Source organism: Balaenoptera ricei, chromosome 8 (genome assembly GCF_028023285.1).
Source record: "Balaenoptera ricei isolate mBalRic1 chromosome 8, mBalRic1.hap2, whole genome shotgun sequence".
NCBI classification, from domain to species: Eukaryota; Metazoa; Chordata; class Mammalia; order Artiodactyla; family Balaenopteridae; genus Balaenoptera; species Balaenoptera ricei.
In genome coordinates, this window is record NC_082646.1 from 61,018,711 (window position 1) to 61,045,907 (window position 27,197).

The 27,197-nt window shown below is 37.6% G+C and overlaps 1 protein-coding gene across 1 annotated transcript in view; it reads left to right on the plus strand.

The window, feature by feature from the left end:
* Nucleotides 1-27,197, plus strand: part of C2CD3 (C2 domain containing 3 centriole elongation regulator) — a 125,838-nt gene that overhangs the window by 24,582 nt on the left and 74,059 nt on the right. Inside the window, exons 8-12 of the mRNA XM_059930825.1 lie at nt 17,601-17,748; nt 20,983-21,134; nt 22,250-22,456; nt 23,340-23,452; nt 26,620-26,738. Of these exons, the coding sequence (XP_059786808.1) occupies nt 17,601-17,748; nt 20,983-21,134; nt 22,250-22,456; nt 23,340-23,452; nt 26,620-26,738 (739 nt within the window). The remainder of the gene's footprint in view (nt 1-17,600; nt 17,749-20,982; nt 21,135-22,249; nt 22,457-23,339; nt 23,453-26,619; nt 26,739-27,197) is intronic.

Genomic DNA, 27,197 nt, shown 5'->3' on the forward strand with positions numbered 1-27,197 from the left:
GGATTCACACTTTGCTATTTTAAAACTTACTATAAAGCAAGAGTAATCAAGTTAGTTTGGTACTGGCATAAGGATAGACATATAAATAAATGGAATAGAATTGATAGTCTAGAAATAAACCCATGTGTTTATGGTCAGCTGATTTTCAACAAGAGTGTCAAGACCATTAAATGGGGAAAGAATTGTCTTTTCAACAAATGGTACGGGGACAGCTGGCTAGCCACATGCAAAAAATGAAATTGGACCCTTACCTCAAACCATATAAAAAAATTAACTCATTATGGATCAGATAGCTAAATGGAAGAACTAAAACTATAAAATCCTTAGAAAACACAGAGGTAAATCTTTATAACCTTGGATTTGGGAAAGGATTCTTAGATATGCATCAAAACCACAACCAACAACAATAAAAAATAGATAAGTAGATAAATTAGATTTAATCAAAATTTAAAATGTGCTTCAAAGGATACTATTAAGAAAGTGAAAAGATCACAGAATGGAAGAAAATATTTACAAATCATATATCTGATAAAAGATTTATATCTAGACTATATAAGGAACCCAACAACTTAATAATTATGGCACAAATAGCCCAATTTAAAAGATGGGCAAAGTATCTACATAGAGATTTCTGCAAAGAAGATAGTCAAGTGGCTAATATGCACATAAAAGATGTCAACACCATTAGTTATCAGGAAAATGCAAATCAAAACTATAAAAAACTTCATACCCACTAGGATGGTTAGAATCAAAAAGTCAGATTAAGTGTTGTGAGGATGTGGAAAATTTGGAACCCTCATACACTGTTAATAGCAGTGTAAAATGATGCAGCCACTTTGGAAGATAGTCTGTCAGTTCCTCAAATTGCTACACATCAAGTTACCATATGACCCAGCAATTCAACTCCCTAAGTATATACCCAAGGAAAATGAACATATAAGTCCACACAAAAACATGTACATGAGTTTCCATAGTCATAATAGTCAAAAATGTCCATCAGCTGATTAGTGGATTTTTTTAAAGTGGTATATCCACACAATGGTGTATTATTTGGCCATAAAAAGGAAAAAATACAGGTAACATGCTGCAGCATGGATGAACCTTGAAAACATCATGCTAAATGAAAGAAGCCAGTCACAAAAGAGTACATATTTTATGATTACATTTATATGAAATGTACAAAATAGGCCAATCTCTAGAGACAGAAAGATTAGTGGTTCCTTAGGGCTGCGTGTGATGGATGGGGGGTAAGTGATGATAGGTCTTGAATACAGAGTTTCTTTTTGAGGTGACATAAGTGTTCTGAAATTGACTGTGGTGATGATTGTTCATATTTGTAAACATACTGAGAAGTATTGAATTGCTCGCCTTAAATGGGTGAATTGTATGTTATGTGAATTATGTCTAAATAAAGCTGTTTAAAAAAAAAATAAGAATCAAGAATCCAGCACAGTGAATGAAAAAAAACTACACCAAGATATACAATCATGAATTTTCAAAATAGTATAAATAGACAATCTTAAAAATGTCCAAAAAGAAGGAAGAAAGGTCATGTATACAATATCAGGAATTGGAATAACATCACATTCCAGAGAGTTGACCAAAATGGAGACATAGGAGGCTTCTGAGCTCGCCTCCTCCCACAGATGCACCAAATGTACAGCTGCACACAGAGCAGTTCCCTCTGAAAGAGATCGAGAAAGTAACTGACCAACTCCTACACATCAGAGGAATGGGAAAATATCATCAAACGAGTAGGAAAGTCTGAGAAACACTCTCACCATAAACCCCACCCCCAACACGCACCATACAATCAAAAGGGAATCCCCAACTCCTAGCTTCTCCTTGAGGAGCAAAGGACTTGAACCCCACATCTAGCATTCCCAACTTTTAAGATTCCTACCAGAGAGATGAGCTCCCAAAACATAATGGGTGCAGGAGCACCCTCACCCTCACAGCTGTACACCTGGACCCAGCACAGAGGAAGCAGGCAAAAACACCCATCTCCCAGTTTCTCCCTGGAAGGTGCTGCTAGTGAGGGTCCAGCTTCTAATCAGCCTACATCTAGGTGTTGGCTGTGATCCTCCCCTTTGGGACACTAATGGGTCTTAACACACCCTCCACTACTGGGAGCCACTAAGAACAAAGAAGAAGGCTTAGAAAGTCACAAAAGCATATGAGGCAACTAAGATCTTGGGCTGGGCTGATCAATGAGGTTCATCTCTTACACAAGACCATTCTATCAAGACTGAGACGGGTGACGGTTTTATCTAATAAGCAGAAACCAACACAGAAAGGCAAGGAAAATAAAGAAACAGAGGAATATATTCCAAAGAAAAGGACAGGATAAACATCCAGAAACAGATCTTAATGAAGCAGAGATAAGTAATTAACCTGATAGAGTGTTAAAAATAATGTTCATAAAGGTGTGCTTACTGAGGTCAGGAGAACAATGCATGAACCAAGTGAGAATTTCAACAAAGAGATAGAAAAATTTTTTAAATACCAAACAAATCACAGAGCTGAAGAATACAATAACTGAAATGAAATATTCAGGAGGGGTTCAACAGCAGACTAGATCAATGGGAAGAAAGGATCAGCAGACTCAAAGACAGGGCAGTGGAATGCAATCAAAGGAGCAAAAAGGAAAAATTTTTAAATGAAGCAGTTAGATAGCTTAAGGGATGTTGGGGAACCAACAAACAGACCAATATACACATTATAAAGGCCCCAGAAGAAGAAGAGATAGAGAAAGGGGCAAAAAACTTATTCAAAGAAATAATGGGGACTTCCCTGGTGGTCCAGTGGCTAAGATTCCACGCTCCCAATGCAGGGGGCCCGGGTTCGATCCCTGGTCAGGGAACTAGATCCCACATGCCACAACTAAGAGTTCACATGCCACAACTAAGAGTTCGCAGGCTGCAACTAAGAGTTCACATGCTGCAACTAAAGATCCCGCATGCCACAATGAAGGTCCCACATGCCACAACAAAGAAGATACCACGTGCCACAGCTAAGACCCGGCACAGCCAAAAAAAATAAATAAATATTTTTTTTAAAAAAGAAATATTCAAAGAAATAATGGCTGAAAACTTCCCTAACCTGGGAAACAGACATTCAGATCCAGGAAGCCCAGAGAGTTTCAAGTAAGACAACTCAAAGGAGACCCACACCAAGAAATGTTATAATTAAATTGTCAAGTTACAAGGAAAGCATCTGAAAAACAGCAAGAGAAAAACAACTTGTTATGGACAAGGGAACCTCCATAAGATTATCAGCAGATTTTTTCAGCAGAAATCTTGCATGCTAAAGGGGAGTGCGATGTTATATTCAAAGTGCTGAAAAAAAAGAACAGCCAAACAAAAATACTCTACCTGCCAAAGCTGTCCTTCAGAACTGAAGGAGAGAGAGAGTATTTTCCAAGCAAAAACTGAAGGAGTTCATCACCATTAGACCAACCTTCCATGAAATATTAAAGGGAGTTCTTCACACTGAAGCCAGAGGACACTAATTAGTAACAAGAAAACATGAAAGTATAAAACTCACTGATAAAGTTAAGTATACAGTTAAATTCAGAATACTCTATTACTCTAATGATGGTAGATAAATCACTTATAAATCTAGTATGAAGGTTAAAAGACAAAAGTTATAAAGATAAATATGACTACAATAAGTTGTTAATGGACATACAATGTAAAAAGATGCAAATTGTGACATCAAATACTTAAAATATGGGGGGGAGGAGCTTTGATATGTGTTCAACGTTAAGGTATCACCTTAAAATAGACTGTTAAAAATGTAAGATGTTTTATGTAAGCCTCATGGTAACCACAGGGCAAAAGCCTATAGTGGATACACAAAGGAGAAAGAGAAAGGAAGCAAAACATACCACTACAGAAAGTCATCAAATCCTAAAGGAAGAGAGCAAGAAAGGAACAAAAGAATTACCAATCAACCAGGAAGCAATTGCCAAAATGGTAGTAATAAGTTCACTCCTATCATTAATTACTTTAAATGTAGATGGACTCAATTCTCCAATCATAAGATAGAGAATAGCTGAATGGATTAAAAAACAAGACCCAACTATCTGCTGCCTACAGGAGACTCACTTCAGCTTTAAGGACACACACATGGGCTCAAAGTGAATGGATATGAAAGATGTTTCATGCAAGTGGAAACCAAAAGAGAGTGGGGGGGGTACCTATTCTTATATCAGAAAAAAATAGACTTTAAGCCAAAGACTATAACAAGATCAAGAAGGTCATTATATAATTATAGTTGGTCAATTCATCACAAGGATACAACACCTGTAAATATTTAGGTACCCACCCTAGGAGTACTTAAATATATAAAACAAATGTTAGTAGATCTGTAAGGTGAAATAAACAGCAATACAGAGGACTTCAGTACCCCACTTTTAACAATGAATAGATCATCAAAACAAAATCAGTATGGAAACGTCGGATTCAAATGACACATTAGGTCAGATGTCCGTAACAGACATATACAGAACATTCCATCTAACAGCAGCAGGATACATACACTTCTCAAGCACACATGGAACATTCTCCAGGAGAGATTATATGTTAGGCCACAAAAGAAGTCAGTAAATTTAAGAAGATTGAAATATAAAGCATCTTTTCTGATTACAATGGTATAAAACTAAAAGTCAATAACCAAAACTAGAAAATTAACAAATATGTACAGATTAAACAACAGGCTCCTTAGCAACCAATGTGTCAAAGAAGAAATCAAATAAGAAATGTAAAAATATCATTTAAGACAAGGGAAAATGGAAACACAACATACCAAAACCTATGGAATGCAACAAAAGCATATCTAAGAGGGAATTTTATAGCAGTAAGCATGTACATTAAGTGTAAAACTGAACCACTTTGCTGTACACCCAAAAGTAACACAACCTTGTTAATCAACTATGGTCCAATATAAAATAAAAATTAAAAAAAAAGAAACATGTAAGGTTTTGTAAGACATAACATGTAAGACATTAAAAAACACATACATTAAGAAACAAAGAGCTCAACTAAAAAACTAACTTTACACCTCAAGGGACTAGAAAAAAACAACAAACTAAGCCCAAAGTTAGCAGAAGGAAGGAAATAACAAAAATCAGAGTGGAAGTAACAAAGATCAGAGCAGAAATAAATGAAATAGAGACTAAAATGACAATAGAAAAGATCGATGAAACTAATAGCTGGTTTTTTGAAAAGATAAAGTAGACAAACTATTAGCTGGACTTACTAAGACGAAAAGAGAGAGGACTTCAATGGAATTATAAATGAAATAGGAGATATTATAACTGATATCACAGAAATACAAGGAATTGTAAGAGACTACTATGAAAAATTATACACCAACAAATTGCAAAACCTAAAAGAAATGGATAAGTTTATATCCAATCTACCAAAACTGAATAATGAAGAAACAGAAAAATCTGAACAGACTGATTACTAGCAAGGAGACTGAATCATAATTTAGAACCTCCCAACAAAATAATTACAGGGCTTCCCTGGTGGTGCAGTGGTCAAGAATCTGCCTGCCAATGCAAGGGACATGGGTTAGAGCCCTGGTCCGGGAAGATCCCACATGCCACAGAGCAACAAAGCCCGTGCGCCACAACTACCAAGCCTCTGCTCTGGAGGCCGCGAGCCACAACTACTGAGCCCTTGAGCCACAACTACTGAAGCCTGCACACCTAGAGCCTGTGCTCCACAACAAGAGAAGCCCGTGCACCGCAATGAAGAGTAGCCCCTGCTCACCACAACTAGAGAAAACTCGTGCACAGCAACAAAGACCCAACACAGCCAAAAAGATAAATTAAATAAAATAAATTTTAAAAAAAATTTCAGGTCCCGAAAACTCCAGTAGTGAATTCTACCAAACGTTTAAAGAACTAATACAATCCTTCTCAAACTCTCCCAAAACACATAAGAGGAGGGAATGCTTCCAGACTCATTTTATGAGGCCAGCATTACTCTGACACTAAAGCCAGACAAAGACACTGCAAGGAAAAGAAAATTATAGGCCAATATGTGCATCGGGAACCAGGGGAAAGAGCAGTGACCCCAGGGGAGACTGAACCAGACCTACCTGCTAGTGTTGGAGGGTCTCCTGCAGAGGCGGGGGGTGGCTGTGGCTCACCGTGGGGACAAGGACACTGGCAGCAGAGGTTCTGGGAAGTACTCCTTGGCGTGAGCCCTCCCAGAGTCTGTCATTAGCCCCACCAAAGAGCCCAGGTAGGCTCCAGTGTTGGGTTGCCTCAGGCCAAACAACCAACAGGGAGGGAACCCAGCCCTACCCATCAGCAATCAAGCAGATTAAAGTTTTACTGAGCTCTGCCCACCAGAGCAACAGTCAGCTCTACCCACCACCAGTCCCTCCCATCAGGAAACTTGCACAAGCCTCTTAGATAGCCTCATCCACCAGAGGGCAGAAAGCAGAAGCAAGAAGAACTACAGTCCTGCAGCCTGTGGAACAAAAACCACATTCACAGAAAGATAGACAAGATGAAAAGGCAGAGGGCTATGTACCAGATGAAGGAACAAGATAAAACCCCAGAAAAACAACTAAATAAAGTGGAGATAGGCAACGTTCCAGAAAAAGAATTCAGAATAATGATAGTGAAGATGATCCAGGACCTCGGGAAAAGAATGGAGGCCAAGATCAAGATGATGCAAGAAATGTTTAACAAAGACCTAGAAGAATTAAAGAACAAACAAACAGAGATGAACAATACAATAACTGAAATGAAAACTACACTAGAAGGAATCAATAGCAGAATAACTGAGGCAGAAGAACGCATAAGTGACCTGGAAGACAGAATGGTGGAATTCACTGCTGCAGAACAGAATAAAGAAAAAGAATGAAAAGAAATGAAGACAGCCTAAGAGACCTCTGGGACAACATTAGACGCAACAACATTCGCATTACACGGGTCCCAGAAGAAGAGAGAAAGGGCCCGAGAAAATATTTGAAGAGATTATAGTTGAAAACTTCCCTAACATGGGAAATGAAATAGCCACCCAAGTCCAGGAAGCACAGAGAGTCCCATACAGGATAAACCCAAGGAGAAACATGCCAAGACACATAGTAATCAAATTGGAAAAAATTAAACACAAAGAAAAATTATTGAAAGCAGCAAGGGAAAAACAACAAATAACATACAAGGGAACTCCCATAAGGTTAACAGCTGATTTCTCAACAGAAACTCTACAAGCCAGAAGGGAGTGGCATGACATATTTAAAGTGATGAAAGGGAAGAACCTACAACCAAGATTACTCTCCCCGGCAAGGATCTCATTCAGATTCAATGGGGAAATCAAAAGCTTTACAGACAAGCAAAAGCTAAGAGAATTCAGCACCACCAAACCAGCTCTACAGCAAATGCTAAAGGAAATTCTCTAAGTGGGAAACACAAGAGAAGAAAAGGACCTACAAAAACAAACCCAAAACAATTAAGAAAATGGTCACAGGAACATACATATCAATAATTACCTTAAATGTGAGTGGATTAAATGCTCCAACCAAAAGACACAGGCTCGCTGAATGGATACAAAAACAAGACCCATATATATGCTGTCTACAAGAGACCCACTTCAGATCTAGGGACACATACAGACTGAAAGTGAGGGGATGGAAAAAGATATTCCATGCAAATGGAAATCAAAAGAAAGCTGGAGTAGCAAAACTCATATCAGATAAAATAGACTTTAAAATAAAGAATGTTACAAGAGACAAGGAAGGACACTACATAATGATCAAGGGATCAAGCCAAGAAGAAGATATAACAATTATAAATATATATGCACCCAACATAGGAACACCTCAATACATAAGGCAACTGCTCACAGCTATAAAAGAGGAAATCGACAGTAACACAGTACTAGTGGGGGATTTTAACACCTCACTTACACCAATGGACAGATCATCCAAACAGAAAATTAATAAGGAAACAGAAGCTTTAAATGACACAATAGACCAGATAGATTTAATTGATATTTATAGGACATTCCATCCAACAACAGCAGATTACACTTTCTTCTCAAGTGCGCACAGAACATTCTCCAGGATAGATCACATCTTGGGTCACAAATCAAGTCTCAGTAAATTTAACAAAATTGAAATCATATCAAGCATCTTTTCTGACCACAATGCTATGAGATTAGAAATCAGTTACAGGGAAAAAAACGTAAAAAACACAAACACATGGAGGCTAAACAATACGTTACTAAATAACCAAGAGATCACTGAAGAAATCAAAGAGGAAATCAGAAAATACCTAGAGACAAATGACAATGAAAACACGACGGTCCAAAACCTATGAGATGCAGCAAAAGCAGTTCTAAGAGGGAAGTTTATAGCTATACAAGCCTACCTCAAGAAACAAGAAAAATCTCAAATAAACAACCTAACCTTACACCTAAAGGAACTAGAGAAAGAAGAACAAACAAAACCCAAAGTTAGCAGAAGGAAGGAAATCATAAAAATCAGAGCAGAAATAAATGAAATAGAAACAAAGAAAACAATAGCAAAGATCAATAAAACTAAAAGCTGGCTCTGTGATAAGATAAACAAAATTGATAAACCATTAGCCAGACTCATCAAGAAAAAGAGGGAGAGGACTCAAATCAATAAAATTTAAAATGAGAAAGGAGAAGTTACAACAGACACCACAGAAATGCAAAGCATCCTAAGAGACTACTACAAGCAACCCTATGCCAATAAAATGGACAACCTGGAAGAAATGGACAAATTCTTAGAAAGGTATAACCTTCCAAGACTGAACGAGGAACAAATAGGAAATATGAACAGACCAATCACAAGTAATGAAATTGAAACTGTGATTAAAAATCTTCCAACAAGCAAAAGTCCAGGACCAGATGGCTTCACAGGTGAATTCTATCAAACATTTAGAGAAGAGCTAATACCCATTCTTCTCAAACTCTTCCAAAAAATTGCAGAGGAAGGAACACTCCCAGACTCATTCTGTGAGGCCACCATCACCCTGATACCAAAACCAGACAAAGATAGTACAAAAAAAGAAAATTACCGATCAATATCACTGATGAATACAGATGCAAAAATCCTCAACAAAATACTAGCAAACAGAATCCAACAACACATTAAAAGGATCATACACCATGATCAAGTGGGATTTATCCCAGAGATGCAAGGATTCTTCAACATATGGAAATCAATCAGTGTGATACACCATATTAACAAATTGAAGAATAAAAACCATATGATCATCTCAAAGCATGCAGAAAATGCTTTTCACAAAATTCAATACCCACTTATGATAAAAACTCTGCAGAAAGTGGGCATAGAGGGAACCTACCTCAACATAATAAAGGCCATATACGACGAACGCACAGCAAACATCATTCTCAATGGTGAAAAACTGAAAGCATTTCCTCTAAGATCAGGAACAAGACAAGGATGTCCACTCTCACCGCTATTATTCAACGTAGTTTTGGAAGTACTAGCCACAGCAATCAGAGAAGAAAAAGAAATAAAAGGAATACAAATTGGAAAAGAAGAAGTAAAACTGTCACTGCAGATGACATGATACTATACATAGAGAATCCTAAAAATGCCAGCAGAAAACTACTAGAGCTAATCAATGAATTTGGTAAAGTTGCAGGATACAAAATTAATGCACAGAAATCTCTTGCATTCCTATACACTAATGATGAAAAATCTGAAAGAGAAATTAAGGAAACACTCCCATTTACCACTGCAACAAAAAGAATAAAATACCTAGGAATAAACCTACCTAGGGAGACAAAAACCTGTATGCAGAAAACTATAAGACACTGATGAAAGAAATTAAAGATGATACCAACAGATGGAGAGATATACCATGTTCTTGGATTGGAAGAATCAACATTGTGAAAATGACTATACTACCCAAAGCAATCTACAGATTCAATGCAATCCCTATCAAGTTACCAATGGCATTTTTTACAGAACTAGAACAAAAGATCTTAAAATTTTGTATGGAGACACAAAAGACCCCAAATAGCCAAAGCAGTCTTGAGGGAAAAAAACGGAGCTGGAGGAATCAAACTCCCTGACTTCAGACTATACTACAAAGCTACAGTAAGCAAGACAATATGGTACTGGCACAAAAACAGAAACATAGAACAATGGAACAAGATAGAAAGCCCAGAGATAAACCCACACACCTATGGTCAACTAATCTATGACAAAGGAGGCAAGGATATACAGTGGAGAAAAGACAGTCTGTTCAATAAGTGGTGCTGGGAAAACTGGACAGCTACATGTAAAAGAATGAAATTAGAACACTTCCTACCACCATACACAAAAATAAACTCAAAATGGATTCAAGACCTAAATGTAAGACCGGACACTATCAAACTCATAGAGGAAAACATAGGCAGAACACTCTTTGACATAAATCACAGCAAGATCTTTTTGATCCACCTCCTAGAGTAATGGAAATAAAAACAAAAAATAAACAAATGGGACCTAATGAAACTTCAAAGCTTTTGCACAACAAAGGAAACCATAAACAAGACGAAAAGACAACCCTCAGAATGGGAGAAAATATTTGCAAACGAATCAGCTGACAAAGGATTAATCTCCAAAATATATAAACAGCTCATGCAGCTCAGTATTAAAAAAACAAACAACCCAATCCAAAAATGGGCAGAAGACCTAAATAGACATTTCTCCAAAGAAGACATACAGATGGCCAAGAAGCACATGAAAAGCTGCTCAACATCGCTAATTATTAGAGAAATGCAAATCAAGACTACAATTAGGTATCACCTCACACCAGTTAGAATGGCCATCATCAGAAAGTGTACAAACAACAAATGCTGGAGAGGGTGTGGGGAAAAGGGAGCCCTCTTGCACTGTTGGTGGGAATGTAAATTGATACAGCCACTATGGAGAACAGTATGGAGGTTCCTTAAAAAACTAAAAATAGGATTACTGTATGATCCAGCAATCCCACTACTGGGCATATACCCAGAGAAAACCATAATTCAAAAAGATACATGCACCCCAGTATTCATTGCAACACTATTTACAATAGCCAGGTCATGGAAGTAACCTAAATGCCCATCGACAGACGAATGGATAAAGAAGTTGTGGTACATATATACAATGGAATATTACTCAACCATAAAAAGGAACGAAATTGGGTCATTTGTTGAGACATGGATGGATCTAGAGACTGTCATACAGAGTGAAGTTAAGTCAGAAAGAGAAAAACAAATATCGTATATTAACGCATGTATGTGGAACCTAAAAAAATGGTACAGATGAACCCGTTTGCAGGGCAAAAGTTGAGACACAGATGTAGAGAACAAACGTATGGATACCAAGGGGAGACAGCCACGGGGGGTTGAGGATGGTGGTGTGATGAATTGGGCGATTGGGATTGACATGTGTACACTGATGTGTATAAAATTGATGACTAATAAGAACCTGCTGTATAAAAAAGTAAATAAAATAAAATTTAAAAAACCAAGAAACGACTAATACCAAACTTTCTTTGGGTTATTTGTGTGGAAATATGTTAATATAAATGTTTCAGACATTACATGAAATTCCTAAAAATCTTGTATGTTCTGGTATAGTGTTATAAGTCATAATTCTAGTTATTATTTTAAAATGTTTATCTTAGAAATAACTAAATTTCCTTGTCAGTTGCATTATTATGAACTTCATCAAATCTTTTTTTTTTTTTTTTTTTTTAAATTCACAGACAGTGAAATGCACTCCCATTCTCTCTTTTTTTTTTTTTAAGAAATTCACGTTCTTTTATTTATTTATTTATTTATTTATGGCTGTGTTGGGTCTTCGCTTCTGTGCGAGGGCTTTCTCCAGTTGCGGCAAGTGGGGACCACTCTTCATCGCAGTGCGCGGGCCTCTCACCATCGCGGCCTCTCTTGTTGCGGAGCACAGGCTCCAGACGCACAGGCTCAGCAATTGTGGCTCACGGGCCCAGCCGCTCCGTGCCACGTGGGATCCTCCCAGACCAGGGCTCGAACCCGTGTCCCCTGCATTGGCAGGCAGATTCTCAACCACTGCGCCACCAGGGAAGCCCTTCATCAAATCTTTAACCGTGGTCATTTTTAAGTCTTGTCATTTACAGACAGTTCTGGGTATACTCTCATGCTTTTGCAAAAATGTTCCTATAAAAGGGTTTCATCTTCAAGGAATCCATGGAAAAGACTGTGACAAGCACAGGTTTCTGGTAACTGACTATACTGCTGAACTGAATGAATAAGCATTTTTCAGAACTCTAATGGAAAACTGATGAATTCATAAAAGTGCTAACAAAAGATCAAGATAAAAAAAATTTAATTACATGGGACTGAGTGAACTGATGAGGATGATTATAATTTTTGTGACTTTCTGTTTGAATAAAAAGATAAAAAAATAAATTTAAAAAATAAATCCAAAAAAAAAAAAAGAATGAAACTGGACACTGTTTTACACTGTACACAGAAATCAACTCAAAATGGATTGAAGACTTGAGCATAGACCTGAAACCATAAAACTCCTGAACGAAAACATAGTGGGGGTAAGCTCCTTGACATTGGTCTTGTCAATAATTTTTTGGACTTGACACCAAAATCAAAGGGAGCAAAAGCAAAAATAAGTAAGTGGGACCACACGAAACTAAAACACAGGAAAGTAAACCATCAACAAAATGCAAAGGCAGAAAATACTTGCAAACCACGTATCTGATATGGGGTTGATATCCAAAATATACAAGGAACGTATACAACTCTATGGTAAAAAAAAAAACAAACAAATAGCCCAATTAAAAATTGGGCAAAGGACCTAAATAGACCTTTTTTCCAAAGAAGACATAGAAATGGCCAAGAGGTATGAGAAAATGTGCTCAACATCATTAATCATCAGGGAACTGCACATCAAAACCATAATGAGATATCACTTCACATCTATTTAGATGTCTGTTACAAAAAGAAAAGAGATAACAAATGCTGGTGAGAATTTGGAGAAAAAGAAAACCCTGTACACTGTCGGTGGGAATGTAAACTGGTATAGTCACTATGGAAAACAGTATGGAGGTTCCCTCAGAAATTAAGTATAGAACTGCCATATGACCCAGCAATCCCAATTCTGGTTGTATATACAAAGGAAATGAAATCATTGTCTGGTTTTTTTTTGAAATTTAAGAAAACATTTATTTTATATTGGAGTATAGTTGATTTACAATGTTGTATTTCAGGTGTACAGCAAAGTGGTTTTGTTATACATATACATATATCTATTCTGTTTCAGATTCTTTTCCCATATAGGTTATTACAGAGTATCGAGTAGAGTTCCCTGTGCTATACAGTAGGTCCTTGTTGTTTATCTATTTTTTTTTTATTGGAGTATAGTTGCTTTACAATGTTGTGTTAGTTTCTGCTGTACAGGAAAGTGAGTCAGTTATATATATATATATATCCACTGTTGTATAGATTTCCTTCTCATTTAGGTCACCACAGAGCATTGAGTAGAGCTCCCTGTGCTATACAGTAGGTTCTCATTAATTATCTATTTTATATATAGCAGTGTATGTATGTCAATCCAGTCTCCCAATTCATCCCACCCCCCATCCGCCCTTGGTAACCATAAGTTTATTTTCTATTCTGTAACTCTGTTTCTGATTTGCAAATAAGTTCATCTGAACCGTTTTTCTAGATTCCACATATAAGCAATATTATACGATGTTTGATTTCTCTTTCTGACTTACTTCACTCTATATGACAATCTCTAGGTCCACCCATGTCACTGCAGATGGCATTATTCATTCCTTTTTATGGGTGAGTAATATTCCATTGTATATATGTACCATATCTTTATCCATTCCTCTGTTGATGGACATTTAGGTTGCTTGAAATCATTATCTTGATGAGATATTTGTACTCCCATGTTCATTGCAGCATTATACATAATAGCCAAGGTATGGAAACAACCTAAGTGTCTATCAGTGGATGAATGGATCAAGAAAATATGGAATGAATATTATTCAGCCTTAAAAAAAGAAGGAAATCCTGTCATTTGTGACAACATGGATGAACCAGGAGAGCATTATGCTAAGCGAAATAAGCCAGACAGAGAAATACTACATGGTATCACTTATATGTGGAATCAAAAATAAAGTCAAATTTATTGAAACATTGTCAAAAAGTGGTTTCTGGGGGTTGGAGAAAATAGGGAAGGGTTGGTAAAGTGGTACAAATTTTCAGTTATAAGAATAATAAGGTCTGAGGATCTAGTTATAATGTGACTATAGTTGATAACACTATTGCATAACTGAAATTTACTGAGAGAGTAGAACTTAAATGTTCTCACAAGAAAATAAAAAGGGAAGGAAAGAAGGAAGGAAGAAAGAAGGGGAAAGGAAATATGTGAGGTGATAGATGCATTAATTAACTCAATGAGAGGAATTCTTTCACAATGTATATCAAGTCATCAATTGTACACTTTTAATATGTTACAATTTTATTTGTCAATTATACCTCAATAAAGCCGGAAATAAAAAAAGACTTTTCTACCAGCTCCATGGAAGACAGTGGAAAATTGCTTTCAGGATTCTGAAAATTCTTTTTTTTTTTTTAATATTTACTTATTTATTTATTTTTGTTTGTTTGTTTAGGCTGCGCCAGGTCTTAGTTGAGGCACGTGGGATCTTTGTTGCGGCATGCGGGATCTTCGTTGCAGAATGTTTAGTTGCAGCATGTGGACTTCTTAGTTGTGGCATGCGAACTCTTAGTTGCGGCATGCATGTGGGATCTAGTTCCCCAACCAGGGATTGAACCTGGGCCCCCTGCACTGGGAGCATGGAGTCTACCCACTGGACCACGAGGAAAGCCCCAGGATTCTGAAAATTCTTAATTGTTGACCTCAAATTCCGTTTCCAATCAATCATGTGTGAGGGTAGAGTAAAAATATCTTCATACATGCAGGGACTCGAAAGATTGCCTCTCTTGCACTAGTTCTCAGGGAACCATAGGGTATTCTCTACAACAGAGAGAATATAGGAATAAAGAGCAAGGCATGGAGTCCAAGAAGTAGGGGATGTAACAGAGAAGAAAGAGAAAAGGAGCTTTATGGCCTGTGTCATATTTAGAGAGCAAACACTTCTTATGGAAGCAGGACAGGGCTTCAGTAGGGATATTTCCAAGGAGGGGAAAGGGTAGGTGGAAACACATTTCTCCTGTGTTTGAGCAGAATGAGAGGAAATCTGTCCATTCTCTTGGAGAGTTCAATAATGAAATAGTAATAGGCACGTAGAAAACTAAGTAAATGAAAATTAAGACAGTTATTAAAACAAGGAAAACTAGAAGTTGTAAAGAAAGTATAGTAAATTATATTTGGCTCTGATATGATGTTAACCCTGAAGATTAACAACAAAAAATTGTAATATAAATTGAGAAGATGGGGGAAAGGGATATCCGTTTCCAAGAATAATGGTATAAGAGAGTGGATCTTTCATTTTTCATACTAGAAAGTCCATAAATCATTTAGAAAAGTGAAAAATCAGAAAATAGCAGTACACATGTGTTACTTAGAAATATGAAGGTAAATACCAGAAGAAACATCTTAAGGAGTTGAAAGTGATTCTAAGGAGGCAGGCAGCTACTGATTTTCATTATGTCTTGGTAGTCCTATTTGACTTTTAAAATAGGTACGTGTAGGGACTTCCTGGTGGTCCAGTGGGTAAGACTCGGGGCTCCCAATGCAGGGGGCCCGGGTTCAATCCCTGGTCAGGGAACTAGATCCCGTGTGTATGCCGCAACAAAGAAGCCCGCATGCTGCAGACTAAGACCCGGCGTAGCCAAAATAAATAAATTTTTTTTTAAATAAAAATATAAAATAGGTACATGTGTTCTTTGATTAAAACATGATTAAAAAGAAAAAGAAGGAAGTTCTGAGAATGGACTTGTCTTGTAGCCAAAGAATACAGGCAAATTCCAACCCCCCCCCCCCTTTTTCTTTTACTTTTATATCTCCTGCCCTCCCAACAGGAACCCCAGGCCTCTGGCATGTGCAAAATATCTCTGACCTCTCCCCGTTTCTGGTTATAAGTATGTCCTAAATATTGCATGGAGGGAAATGGCATACCTTTTTCTGTGTCAAAGACAGAAGAATAAATTCAAAGAAATGTTAATTTGGGGGGGGGGAAGGTAGAGGACTATATACTGAACAGAATTCATAAATTTAAGGGTGTGCAAAGAGGGGAGAAAAGCAACTGGTGGAGGGGGGTGTGCTGGGGAGGGCGCTGGGAAGGGGAACCATAAGTGGCAAATGAGAATTGTGTAGAATACCAAGAAGTAGAGCTTCAAAAAGGAGCAGTGCTCACAAGCTGCAGAGAAGCTGTGTGGATTGGGAAGTTGTTAGTTGGATTTTGGCAGTTAGGAAGTTGTTCTTGACCTTTGAGAGAGAGATTACTATAGATCAGTGGTTCTCAACTGGAGGGCAGTTCTCCCCTACCCCTACCCCATGAGACATTTGGTAATGTCTGGAGATACTTTGGGTTGTCACACCTGGAGGAGTGCTACTGGCTTCTGATGAGTAGGGTCCAGGGATCAAAAATGCACAGGGTAGCTCCCAGTGACAATGAATTATCTGACCCAACATGTCAGTAGTGCTAAGGTTGAGAAACTCTGCTATAGATTAAGGAAAGGTGAAGAAAGGAACATTTATTGAGCATCTATTTGTTGAGCATTTCTTTGTTCCAAAAATTATAGGAACACGATCTAATTTGAAGGTAGTGATCACGTATTATTGGGAAACTACAGAAGGGAAAAAAAGTATAGTAGCTAGCTTGAAAGGGAAGCAAAGTTGAAAGAATAATTGAAATGCTTAGCACAGTGTTTGGCACATATTAAGTACTTAATAAATATTGTTTTTATTATTAATAACATGTTCATTAAGAATCAGTAAGTTCATTTACAGATGTTCATTAAGTGCTAGTTACTATAGGAGAAACAAAAATGAATGAAATATACACATATTTGTATGCTTATGTTTGTTAGTTTACAAACTCTTTATAAGTAGAGTATCTGTTTTACTTATTTCTCTATCCCACATAGAACAAATCTTGCCATAATTAACCTAAATACACATATTTTTGCTTAATAGAAGGCATATTTATGAATTAGACATTCTTCACAAAAACAGTATATAACATTTAACTCATTGAATTATAGTTAATTCTTTGTCTTTTTTCCACCCTACTAGACCATAAGCAGCACAAGAGTAGAACAAGTTAGGTTAGCCATCTCTGTAGCATTCAGGACCTAACACCATGCCTGGCACATAATAGTTACCCAGTAAAATGTTTGTTAAATAAATGAATGAGATCACAATCTCTGTCAGTAGTGTATTTTTTGAATGCTAGCTGTTGACACCCCAGAGGAGGGGGAATATAGTATGAAACTATTTATCAGATAATCTTCTGTTTAATGTAAGTCTTCTGTTTAACATATTTTCTTCCATGTTTAGAACTTCAGAACGTTTAATAAAAAAAGAATAGCTCAGCTGAAACTTAAAGTCCTGCTTTGTTTTTCTTATCTCTGCAGTGCTGAATTATCCCAAGGTCGTTACTGGGATGGGCTAGGCTCTCCTCCAGATTCCCCATCTCCTGGGAGTGATGTGTATTGCAGCAGTGAGCCCAATGACCCTCAGTATGACCAGAGTCTCCTGGAGAACTTGTTTTACACAGCACCTGTAAGTCACTGAATCTGAAACTTTAGCAATTGGAGAACAAGAGTATTAATAATATTAGTGGGTGTAGGCATGTTACCACTTGCCAGACAGAAAGCTATCCATTTTACATACCTTATTTAATTATAATCACAATCTGAAGAGGAGAGTATTATCCTCATTTTACAGATGAGGAGATAAGCCTACTAAGATTAATTATTTTGTCCAAGGACACATCATAACAAGTAAGTGTTAGAGCCAGGATTCAAATTCAAGTTTACCTGAGTCCAAAGCCTCTAATCTTAATATATTATATGACTTCCTAAGAGCTCTTTCAAGGAAGAGCTAATGTAGGTATACTCTCAGAACCACCGTTGACTGGTATCTTTTCTGATACAGGGGTTCCAGAAACACCTCTACTCATGGCGGACAAATACCTCTACTGACCCTTAAGACAGAACATTCTCTTTTCAAGCAGTTTTAGCATTTTCAAAGTTCTTTCTTATGTCAAGCTGTATGTTCTGTTCATTGGTTTAACATCTTCTAGAGTGTATACAAAATGAGTTCATTCACTGTTCCACAAATAATCATATTTGTGAAGATTGCTGTCATATTCCCTATTTTCTTTTTCTCCAGGTCAGCAAAGATACCTGAAATACAATGTAGTTTATAACTAGCTCAGTGGAAAAGCAATGAGGGCGACCAGGGTGCAGAAGAAGCAGGGAGGACTTTTACATGAGATTGTCAGGAAGAAGCATCATGAGGGATAAGGGATTTTAACTGAGACTTGAAAAGTAGTGTTCAGAGAGATAAACGATATGAAATAGGAATAGAAAGAATGACCTACTTAGAGAAGCAGTTTGTGTACTACAAGGCATCTAATTTGACTGGGTAAGAATTTGTGTGGAAGAGACATTGACGAGGCAGGCTAGCGCATTGCAAGCAGTCTGTAACAGCGTTTGAATGTCGAGTGAGGAGGAAATGACATGACTGAAATAGTGTTCTAGGAATGTTAATCTGGCAATGATGTAGGAGGTCAACTGAGGGGAGAATAATGGGAGCAGAAAGGAAGCCATTGGGTTATTGGAGGTGTGAGACAGAGAGAGAGAGAGAGAGCATGCCAGAATGAGAGTGGCAGCAGTGGGATTGGAAAGGAGGAGATGGACTTAAAAGATACTGTGAATTGTTAGGATTTCATGACTTTCTACCTTAAAAGTCATCACTGAAACTATGTTACCTGTAGGAGAAAAGAGAAAGGGAACTTACATTTAGTACACATTTTCTGTGTGCCAGGGAATTTACGTTACCTGTTATTTATTAAGTACTGTGCCAAATGTTTTAAGTTCATTATTTCATTTAATTCTTTTACTAGCCCCATGAGATAGTGTTATCTCTTTTACATATCATGAAATAAAAGCTTAGAGACATTAATTACTAGTAATTAGGCAGAACTAGAATTCTTACCCTAGTCTGTCTGGCAAAAAGCCCATGTTGTTCCCACTAGAACACACCATCTCCTAAGTCTTGAGCATAGCATTAGAATCTGATCTTGACTTAACCTCCCTAACATCATCTCCCACTTTTGCCCTGTAACCACTGGAGACTCCAGTCATACTGACTGTCTCACCACTCCACAGTCTAGCTTTTTCCATCCCCATATCTCTTGCTCATACTGATCCTTCTACTTTAAATGGTGAAATGCCCTTATACATCTGGTAAACTTCTCTTCATTCTTTAAAAATCAACTCATCACCTCTATGAAGAAACCATCCCAGACTCCTCTAAGCAGAGTTTGTTGCCTGAATGTCCACAATATCCTGCACATACCTCTCTTAGAGCCCTTATGTTGTATGATACAGTTCCTCATGAACAAAAACATGTCTTCATTATCTTTTTATTACCTGTAAAACAAAGCCTGATAGAATTTGAGTACTCAGTGAATTCTTAATGAATAAACGAATGAATGTGTGAATGGTACTAAGTAATCCCCCATGCTATCTGAACAAAATAATTTTAGAAAATGTTTGTTTACTGGAAGAAGGAGTGAACCAATTGGCCTTGAGGCACTGGGAAGACCAGGGAGTTAGAATGCTCATGTCCTTCCCTGGGGTCAGTGTTTAATGTTCTTAATATTGAATAACATCCACAGCTTAGAAATTCAGCATTACCTTGTGGTTTTGTTTCCTGAAATTATGAGCTTTTGAACAACCTGGTTTATATTTACTCTAATTTTCTTCAGGCTATGGACCCATCTAGCTTTTGATCACCTTGTCAAAACCATTTTTAGAAGCTGCCACTTAACAAAGAAAAAATTAAGAGCAAAAAGCTTTGTAATTTCACCTTGGAAAAGTTACATTGCCTCCTAGAAGGACATTCTGATCATGCCTATTTAACTATTAATTTGTTACCCTTATGACAGGTCAATACGTTATACACCCTGAGATGCTGAAAAAAGGGAGTTGGAGGTGATAAGCTTAAAACTACTTTGGACTGGTCTCCTGCATTTATAACAGCAAGATTTTTTAAAAATTGGAGCCAAATAACTGTAACGCTGTCTTCTTATTTTGCGTTTGTGTTAGAGCTGATTAGTCAGTTCCAGCTGCCTTTTCTCACGATAAAATTACAGGGGGCTTACCCACCAGTTCTGCCATTACGAAAATTTGTGACGTATAATAAACAGTTCATCTTAGCAAGATTAAAAGCAGAATGAGTCATTAGGAGTATAGAGTGCTGAAAAAAAGTAGAATCTTTGCACCCATATAGTTAGGTGATATTGTGCCATCATTTTCCCTCAAACTGTGGTAGAAATACAGGCTTTGGAACTCATGGAGATCAAGATCTGCCTTTACTATTTACAGCTGTGAATCGTAAACAAAGCTATCTAACTTCTCTCAGCTTTCATTTTCTCACTTGTAAAAATTGAGATGGGGACACCTTACAGGAATGTACTAAGTATTAGAAATACACATGCAGCATTTAACATAGTACCAGATACATAGAAGGCAGTCAATAAATAGTGGTTGTTATTATTATTGAGAATTCGAAAGAAGAATCTATTTTCATTTATTTTCTTTGAACTGAACTTGTAGGTTATTTTTGTGAACTTCATATTATTTTTGTATAGCCAGGAGAAACAGGATTTTCTCCCTGGTGTCAGTTATCTCTTTTGATTACTACTTTTAGAGAAATGTTTTCATTACCACTATCCCCAAAGCAGTTATCTTTTAGTGCCTCTCTTTTTGTTTCTTCCCCCCATAGAAATCTGATACCAGTGTCAGTGATGTCTTCAGTGGAGATGATGATGTTGTCCCTTCTAAAAAAATGAGCCAGTCAAAAGCTCTTGCCAGATCTTCTAAGGTTCTAGAGTCAAATGATCATAAGTTGAAGAAGGCGGTGGGCAAGAAAAATAGGTGAGCCTCTTTATGAATGCTTGTTTAGAGTCAAAAGCAAAGGAAGATTATTTTCACAAGATCTCTTCAAGTGAAATCACCTGTGTTTGCCAACACTGTCAGACTGGTTGAGTTACAGTAACTCATTAAGTATTGCAGTCCTTAAACATGCAGTAACATGAAAAGATGGATGTGATAAAATAGTTAAGGGAGAAAGCAGAATTCTAAGTTGTATGTATGCTCTGTTACACTTAATGTAGAAAATATGCATAAAGAAAGCAAATGAAAAGGAATACACAAAAGTGATGATAGTAGTTATGTTAAAGTAGTGAATAACTGAAGTAAAGTCTGTATCCCTTGTTGAAAACCTAATTCTGTTATATCAGTTTCTGTACTTGTGTGGAGATAATAAGCCTTTGGATTACAAGAATGTTTTTACTTTTTTTTTTTTTTTAATTTTATTTATTTATTTATTTATTTATTTATGGCTGTGTTGGGTCTTCGTTTCTGTGCGAGGGCTTTCTTTAGTTGTGGCAAGCGGGGGCCACTCTTCATCGCGGTGCGCGGGCCTCTCACTATCGCAGCCTCTCTTGTTGCGGGGCACAGGCTCCAGACGCGCAGGCTCAGTAATTGTGGCTCACGGGCCCAACTGCTCCGCGGCATGTGGGATCTTCCCAGACCAGGGCTCGAACCCGTGTCCCCTGCATTGGCAGGCAGATTCTCAACCACTGCGCCACCAGGGAAGCCCTTTACTTTTTTTTTTTTTGGCTGCATGGGTCTTAGTTGTGGCACACGGGATCTTTGTTGCCGCATGTGGGATCTTTGCTGTGGGATCTTCAGTTGCGGCATGCAGGATCTAGTTCCCTGACCAGGGATCAAATGCGGGCCCCCTGCATTGGGAGCGTGGAGTCTTAACCACTGGACCACCAGGGAAGTCCCTGTTTTTACATTTTTTGAGATTTCTTTCATGTAGATTAGGACCAGAATTATGATTAAAGCCATTTCCCAATCCTTGATAACTTGTGAATTAAGATGCCTGCTGCCTTTCCTCCTTCCTCCTCTTGCCTGTACCAACTAGATCGTTTCATATTTGGCTTCTGACGATCTTCCTCACTGTCTATATGAACTCCTTTCAGAAACTTGATTGAACAACAGATGCTATCAGAAACTCCAGAAGATGCCCAAGTGATGACCCTAAGTGTGGATAGACTGGCCCTTCTGGGCAGAACACATTCAGTCAGAATCATCATTGAAACAATGGGAGTTCCTCCAGATAGTCCTCAGGAGACGCCTGGCAAAAAAAGCTTTCCTGGGAGACCACCTAAGCTGACAACAAAAAAACGGTATGTCTCTAACATGGGAAAACTAAATTTGACATTTCTGGAAAGTGTGTCTGGTAGTAATAATAAATAATTACGTAGTACTTTATGATTTGTAAAGTGCTTTCATATGCTTTATTCAATCAACAAAAATGTAGTGAATCCCCCACTAGGTCCCAAGCGTTAAAAGTATGAGAATAAAGAAAATTAAGACCGAGGCTCCATTCTTCCATGCCTTACAGTCAGCAGGAGAGAGAAACATTTAAATGGCTATCTGTTGGTTGGCCAAAAAGTTCGTTCGGGGTTTTTTTTTATATGAAGGTCTTTTTTTTTTTTTTTTTAACACTATTTTATTTATTTTATTTATTTATGGCTGTGTTGGGTCTTCGTCTCTGTGCGAGGGCTCTCTCTAGCCGTGGCAAGTGGGGGCCACTCTTCATCGCGGTGCGCGGGGCCTCTCACTATCGCGGCCTCTCTTGTTGCGGAGCACAAGCTCCAGACGCGCAGGCTCAGTAATTGTGGCTCACGGGCCTAGCTGCTCCGCGGCATGCGGGATCCTCCCAGACCAGGGCTCGAACCCGTGTTCCCTGCATTGGCAGGCAGATTCTCAACCACTGCGCCACCAGGGAAGCCCCGTTCGGGTTTTTGTAAGATGTTACAGAAAAGCCTGAAGGAACTCTTTGGCCAACCCAATATGATAGGGCTTTAGGGGCCAAAAGAGATGTTCTATATGAAAAGTGCTGTGGGAACGCAAAACTGGTGAAGGCTTTGAAAAGAGCAGGTCGGTCCTCTGAGGACCTGAGGTTCTAAAAATAGGACCTTGAAAGATATGTAGGATTTATCAGAGAGAAAATAGGTTTATTATTTGGTTTGTTTTTTAATTACTTTTCTTGTTTTGATTTTTTAGCACCTTCTTTGTGGAATATCACTTTCCTGTGGGCTTTTCCAAAAATGGATTGACAAAGACAGCTTTGATCACTGAGGTGGTTCGACTCGCATCCAGTAAAATTACAGATGGAAGTAAGAGAGAACTTGATTTCTGCTCCTTAGATATTTTGGCTTTGGAAGAATTTTTGAATCCCTAATTATTCATATACTCCTGTATTATCGTAGAACCTTAGAGGCAGAAAGAATTTTGAAGTGAATCTAATTCCTTTACTTTACAAGTGAGGAAACTGGCCCAGAGGTCCTATGACTATTCTGATGCAAGGCAGAAAGGCAGTGACATAGCTGAAACTGTAACTCAGAACTCCTGATGCTTAGATCATGTTCTTTCAACTATTGACGTTTTTCTTTTCTTCCCTTTTTAAAAATAGCTTTATCAAGGTATAATTCACATACCATACAATTCACCCATTTGAAGTATACAACTCAATGATTTTTAATATATTTATAGGTTGTGTAACCATCACCACAATCTAATTTTAGAACATTTTCATCCCCCCTGAAAGAAATCCCATACTTATTAGCATTCTTTCCTCAATTCTCTCTTTGCCCCCTTTCACTAAGCAACTCCTAATCTACTTTCTGTCTCTCTCAATTTTCCCGTCCTGGACATTTCATATAAATGGAATCATATAATATGTGATATTTGTGACTGGCTTTTTGGACTTGCTGTAATATTTTCAACTTTTAATATTTAAGTTGTTTTCAATATTTCTCTATTAAAGACAGTGCTTCAGTGAATAACCTTGCACATGTATCATTTCTCATTTGATGTGAGTATATCCAGCACAAGCGTTTAAAATAAATACTTATTTACCCTTCAAAACAGCACCTAAAGTAATTTAATATACTCTTTTACTAGAGTACATTGTTTCACTTTCCCCATCACCGTAAGGAAGAATTAGGGCATTTAAAATTTTTCATATGTTTATTTTCTGTATGCTTAAATTATCGATAGCAACAGAAGGTGCTCTGGAGGTTTGTTAAAAGCATTCGAGAATGTATACTTCATTCTGCTGGCTGAAGTCAATGTGTTTGAGGAGCTTTAATGCAATTAAACTGTTTTTATCAAACCCCAATGCAAAGAAAAATGTTGGATTCTTTTGTTTTTTTAACATCTTTATTGGAGTATAATTGCTTTACAATGGAAATGTTGGATTCTTTTCTCAGGTCTTCCCCCTCTACCTCCTTCTACCTACAGGACATTTATGAGTTCCTTAAAACTTCTCTGAGCCTCAGATTCCCCATCTGTAAAATTGAGGTACAGCAAGGACACAGTTCTGATATGCACGAGTTTCAGTTAAAATAGTATCTACAAAGCAAGGACTGCCTGTATTACACAGGGGCTTAATGGACAGTCAAATGGGATAATGAATGTAAAAGCATTAAACTCTAAAGTCGTATGTAACTAATACTAGCTCACATTTATTGGGCACTAAATTATGTGTCAAGAACTCGACTCAGTGTTTTATATATATTAATCATGTAATCCTTTAAAACACATACACACACACACACACACACACACAGATGAAGAAAGAGGAAGCTGAGGCATAAATCAGTTAAGTAACTTGTCTAAGATAACACAACTGGTTTATGGTAGAACTAGAATTTGAACTAGAACCTTTTTGATTCCAAATCGTGTGCTCTTAATCTATATTGCTTCTCATGCATTATTATTATTATTGGCCACAGCGATTGAGTTCTCCCTTTGTCCTTCTGAGAAAGATAGTATGGGACATGTGGAATAAGCATCAAGCCAGGAATTGGAAGAGTTCTAGTTCTGGTTATACCACACAGTTAATTGTGTGACCCTAGACACAATGACTTTTCATCTCTGGGCCTCTCTTAACAATAATATGGAATGGACAAGTTATTTTCAGGATCCCTTCCAACACTTTAAAAAAGTCTTCTTTGGCATATTGTTAGCAATTTATTTACATGAATTTCTTCTTCCATTATTGCCTTAACTTACTTTAAAAAAAAATAAGCTTAAGAAACAGAGAATTATATGACAAATACAATAATATAGTACCAAAACATACTTAAGTAGTAAGGAGAAATCTGAGTAGCACCAGGTTGAAATACAGTTCTGTTTGTACATAAAAGATTTTATAGTGTTTTAAAGTGCTTTTTTATCTGTTACCTCAGTTGATCCTCTCAGCACACCACTGAGGTGTAGGTGTTGTCTTACTTTTCTTTCCGTGGTGGGATAAGCAGGTAAACTGGTCTAGTGGGTGTGCGCTTGCTGGGCCCAGACCTTTTGTTCACAGTTCCTATGGATGGATCCAGATAGCAAGACCCAGATCCTGTCCATGAGTACCAAAAGAAATAAAAAGAGTCAAGAAGTAAGATGGCAAGGATAGAGATCAGTAGGTCAAATGGGCAGTTTGAATGAATATCAGAGATAGTGGATTCTCTGTAACTGGGCCTTTTTGCGTGGGTTCTTCAGATCCATTTTAAGGGTCTAGAAGTGAATGGACTGGAAGATCATTTTACAGGTGATAAATTGTGGCTGAAGTGGTTCATTAGTAAGTAACAGAACTTATTCATATCAAATGATTCTAGCCCCAAATTCCTTTTTTTTTTTAAACCTGTTAAATCCGCATAGCAGTGAGCACAGACTCAGATACTACCATCACTTTATCCCATTTACACTTGCTATTACAGCAGACACCCCTTCCTTTCCATCTATGAAAAGACAGACTCCGTTCTGCCTAACACTGCAAACTAAGATCAGTACTTAGAACCTTGTACAAGTGTGACAGGAGAAGTCCCCTAGTCTTCAGCCAGAAAATAAACTCATTTTCATTATTACAGTTTTTGATTCAGTTCTTCTCTTCATTTATCCCTCATTGTCCCACATCCAGCCAGCCCCCTTCTTTCATTACATTACCTATCAACTTGTCTTTTAAAACACTGGTCATACCTTACACCCAGTGAAGTGTATGGTATGTCTCTTTACACATCCTGTGCTCCTATGCTTGACATTCATTTCTCATAGGAAAGCAGAGCAACATAGCCCTGCTTATCTTCTCTGTGCTGTACCCAGGATTTTCTCTTTGTCTCTGTTCCTTCAGTCCTAATAACCCTAACACTTTTGTGAAATTACACTGACTGGATTCCTGAAAGAGATCTTAGTTAGATTTGAAAGGAAGGTGGGTGGTATCAAGGCATGGATTGATGAGATGGCTCTAGTTGGGTGGTGTGACATGTGCTTATGTGTCTGGTTCTCCTTACAGTGGTGAAATTCCAGCAGAGATTTGTGTTTCCGGTACAGTTCGGTGGCCCAATGATAGAACACTGGTGGAATTCCAATCTTACTTTCCAAATTTACACAAAGAAAACCCCACAGTTAAAGGTACTTCAAGTGATTTTGACCTTTGCCTTACCATTTATTCACACTAGGGATTTGGAGCATACTTAAAATTATATTCCTACCTAAACTGGGAAATTCTCCAGGCTCAAATGATATTAATACTTATGATTATTGTTTATTATTATAATTTTAAATTTCTATTTGATATTTGTTATAGGCTAGATATTATGCTAAAGGCTGTACGTGAACAACACTATCAAATTTAATCATTAAAACAATTTGTGAATTAGATACCTTATTATCTTCAATCTACAGATGAAAAAAACCAAGATTTAGTGAAGTAACTTGTCTAAGATCACCCAAGCTAATAAAAGACAAAGCCAGGACTCTATCCCAAGTCTTTAGATCCTAAGTTCTTAACCTCTTTACTATGCTCCCTGCTATAGAGGGTTTGGATTGATACAGGATAGTAGCCTTAATTTGAGGCTCTACTTTCTTTTT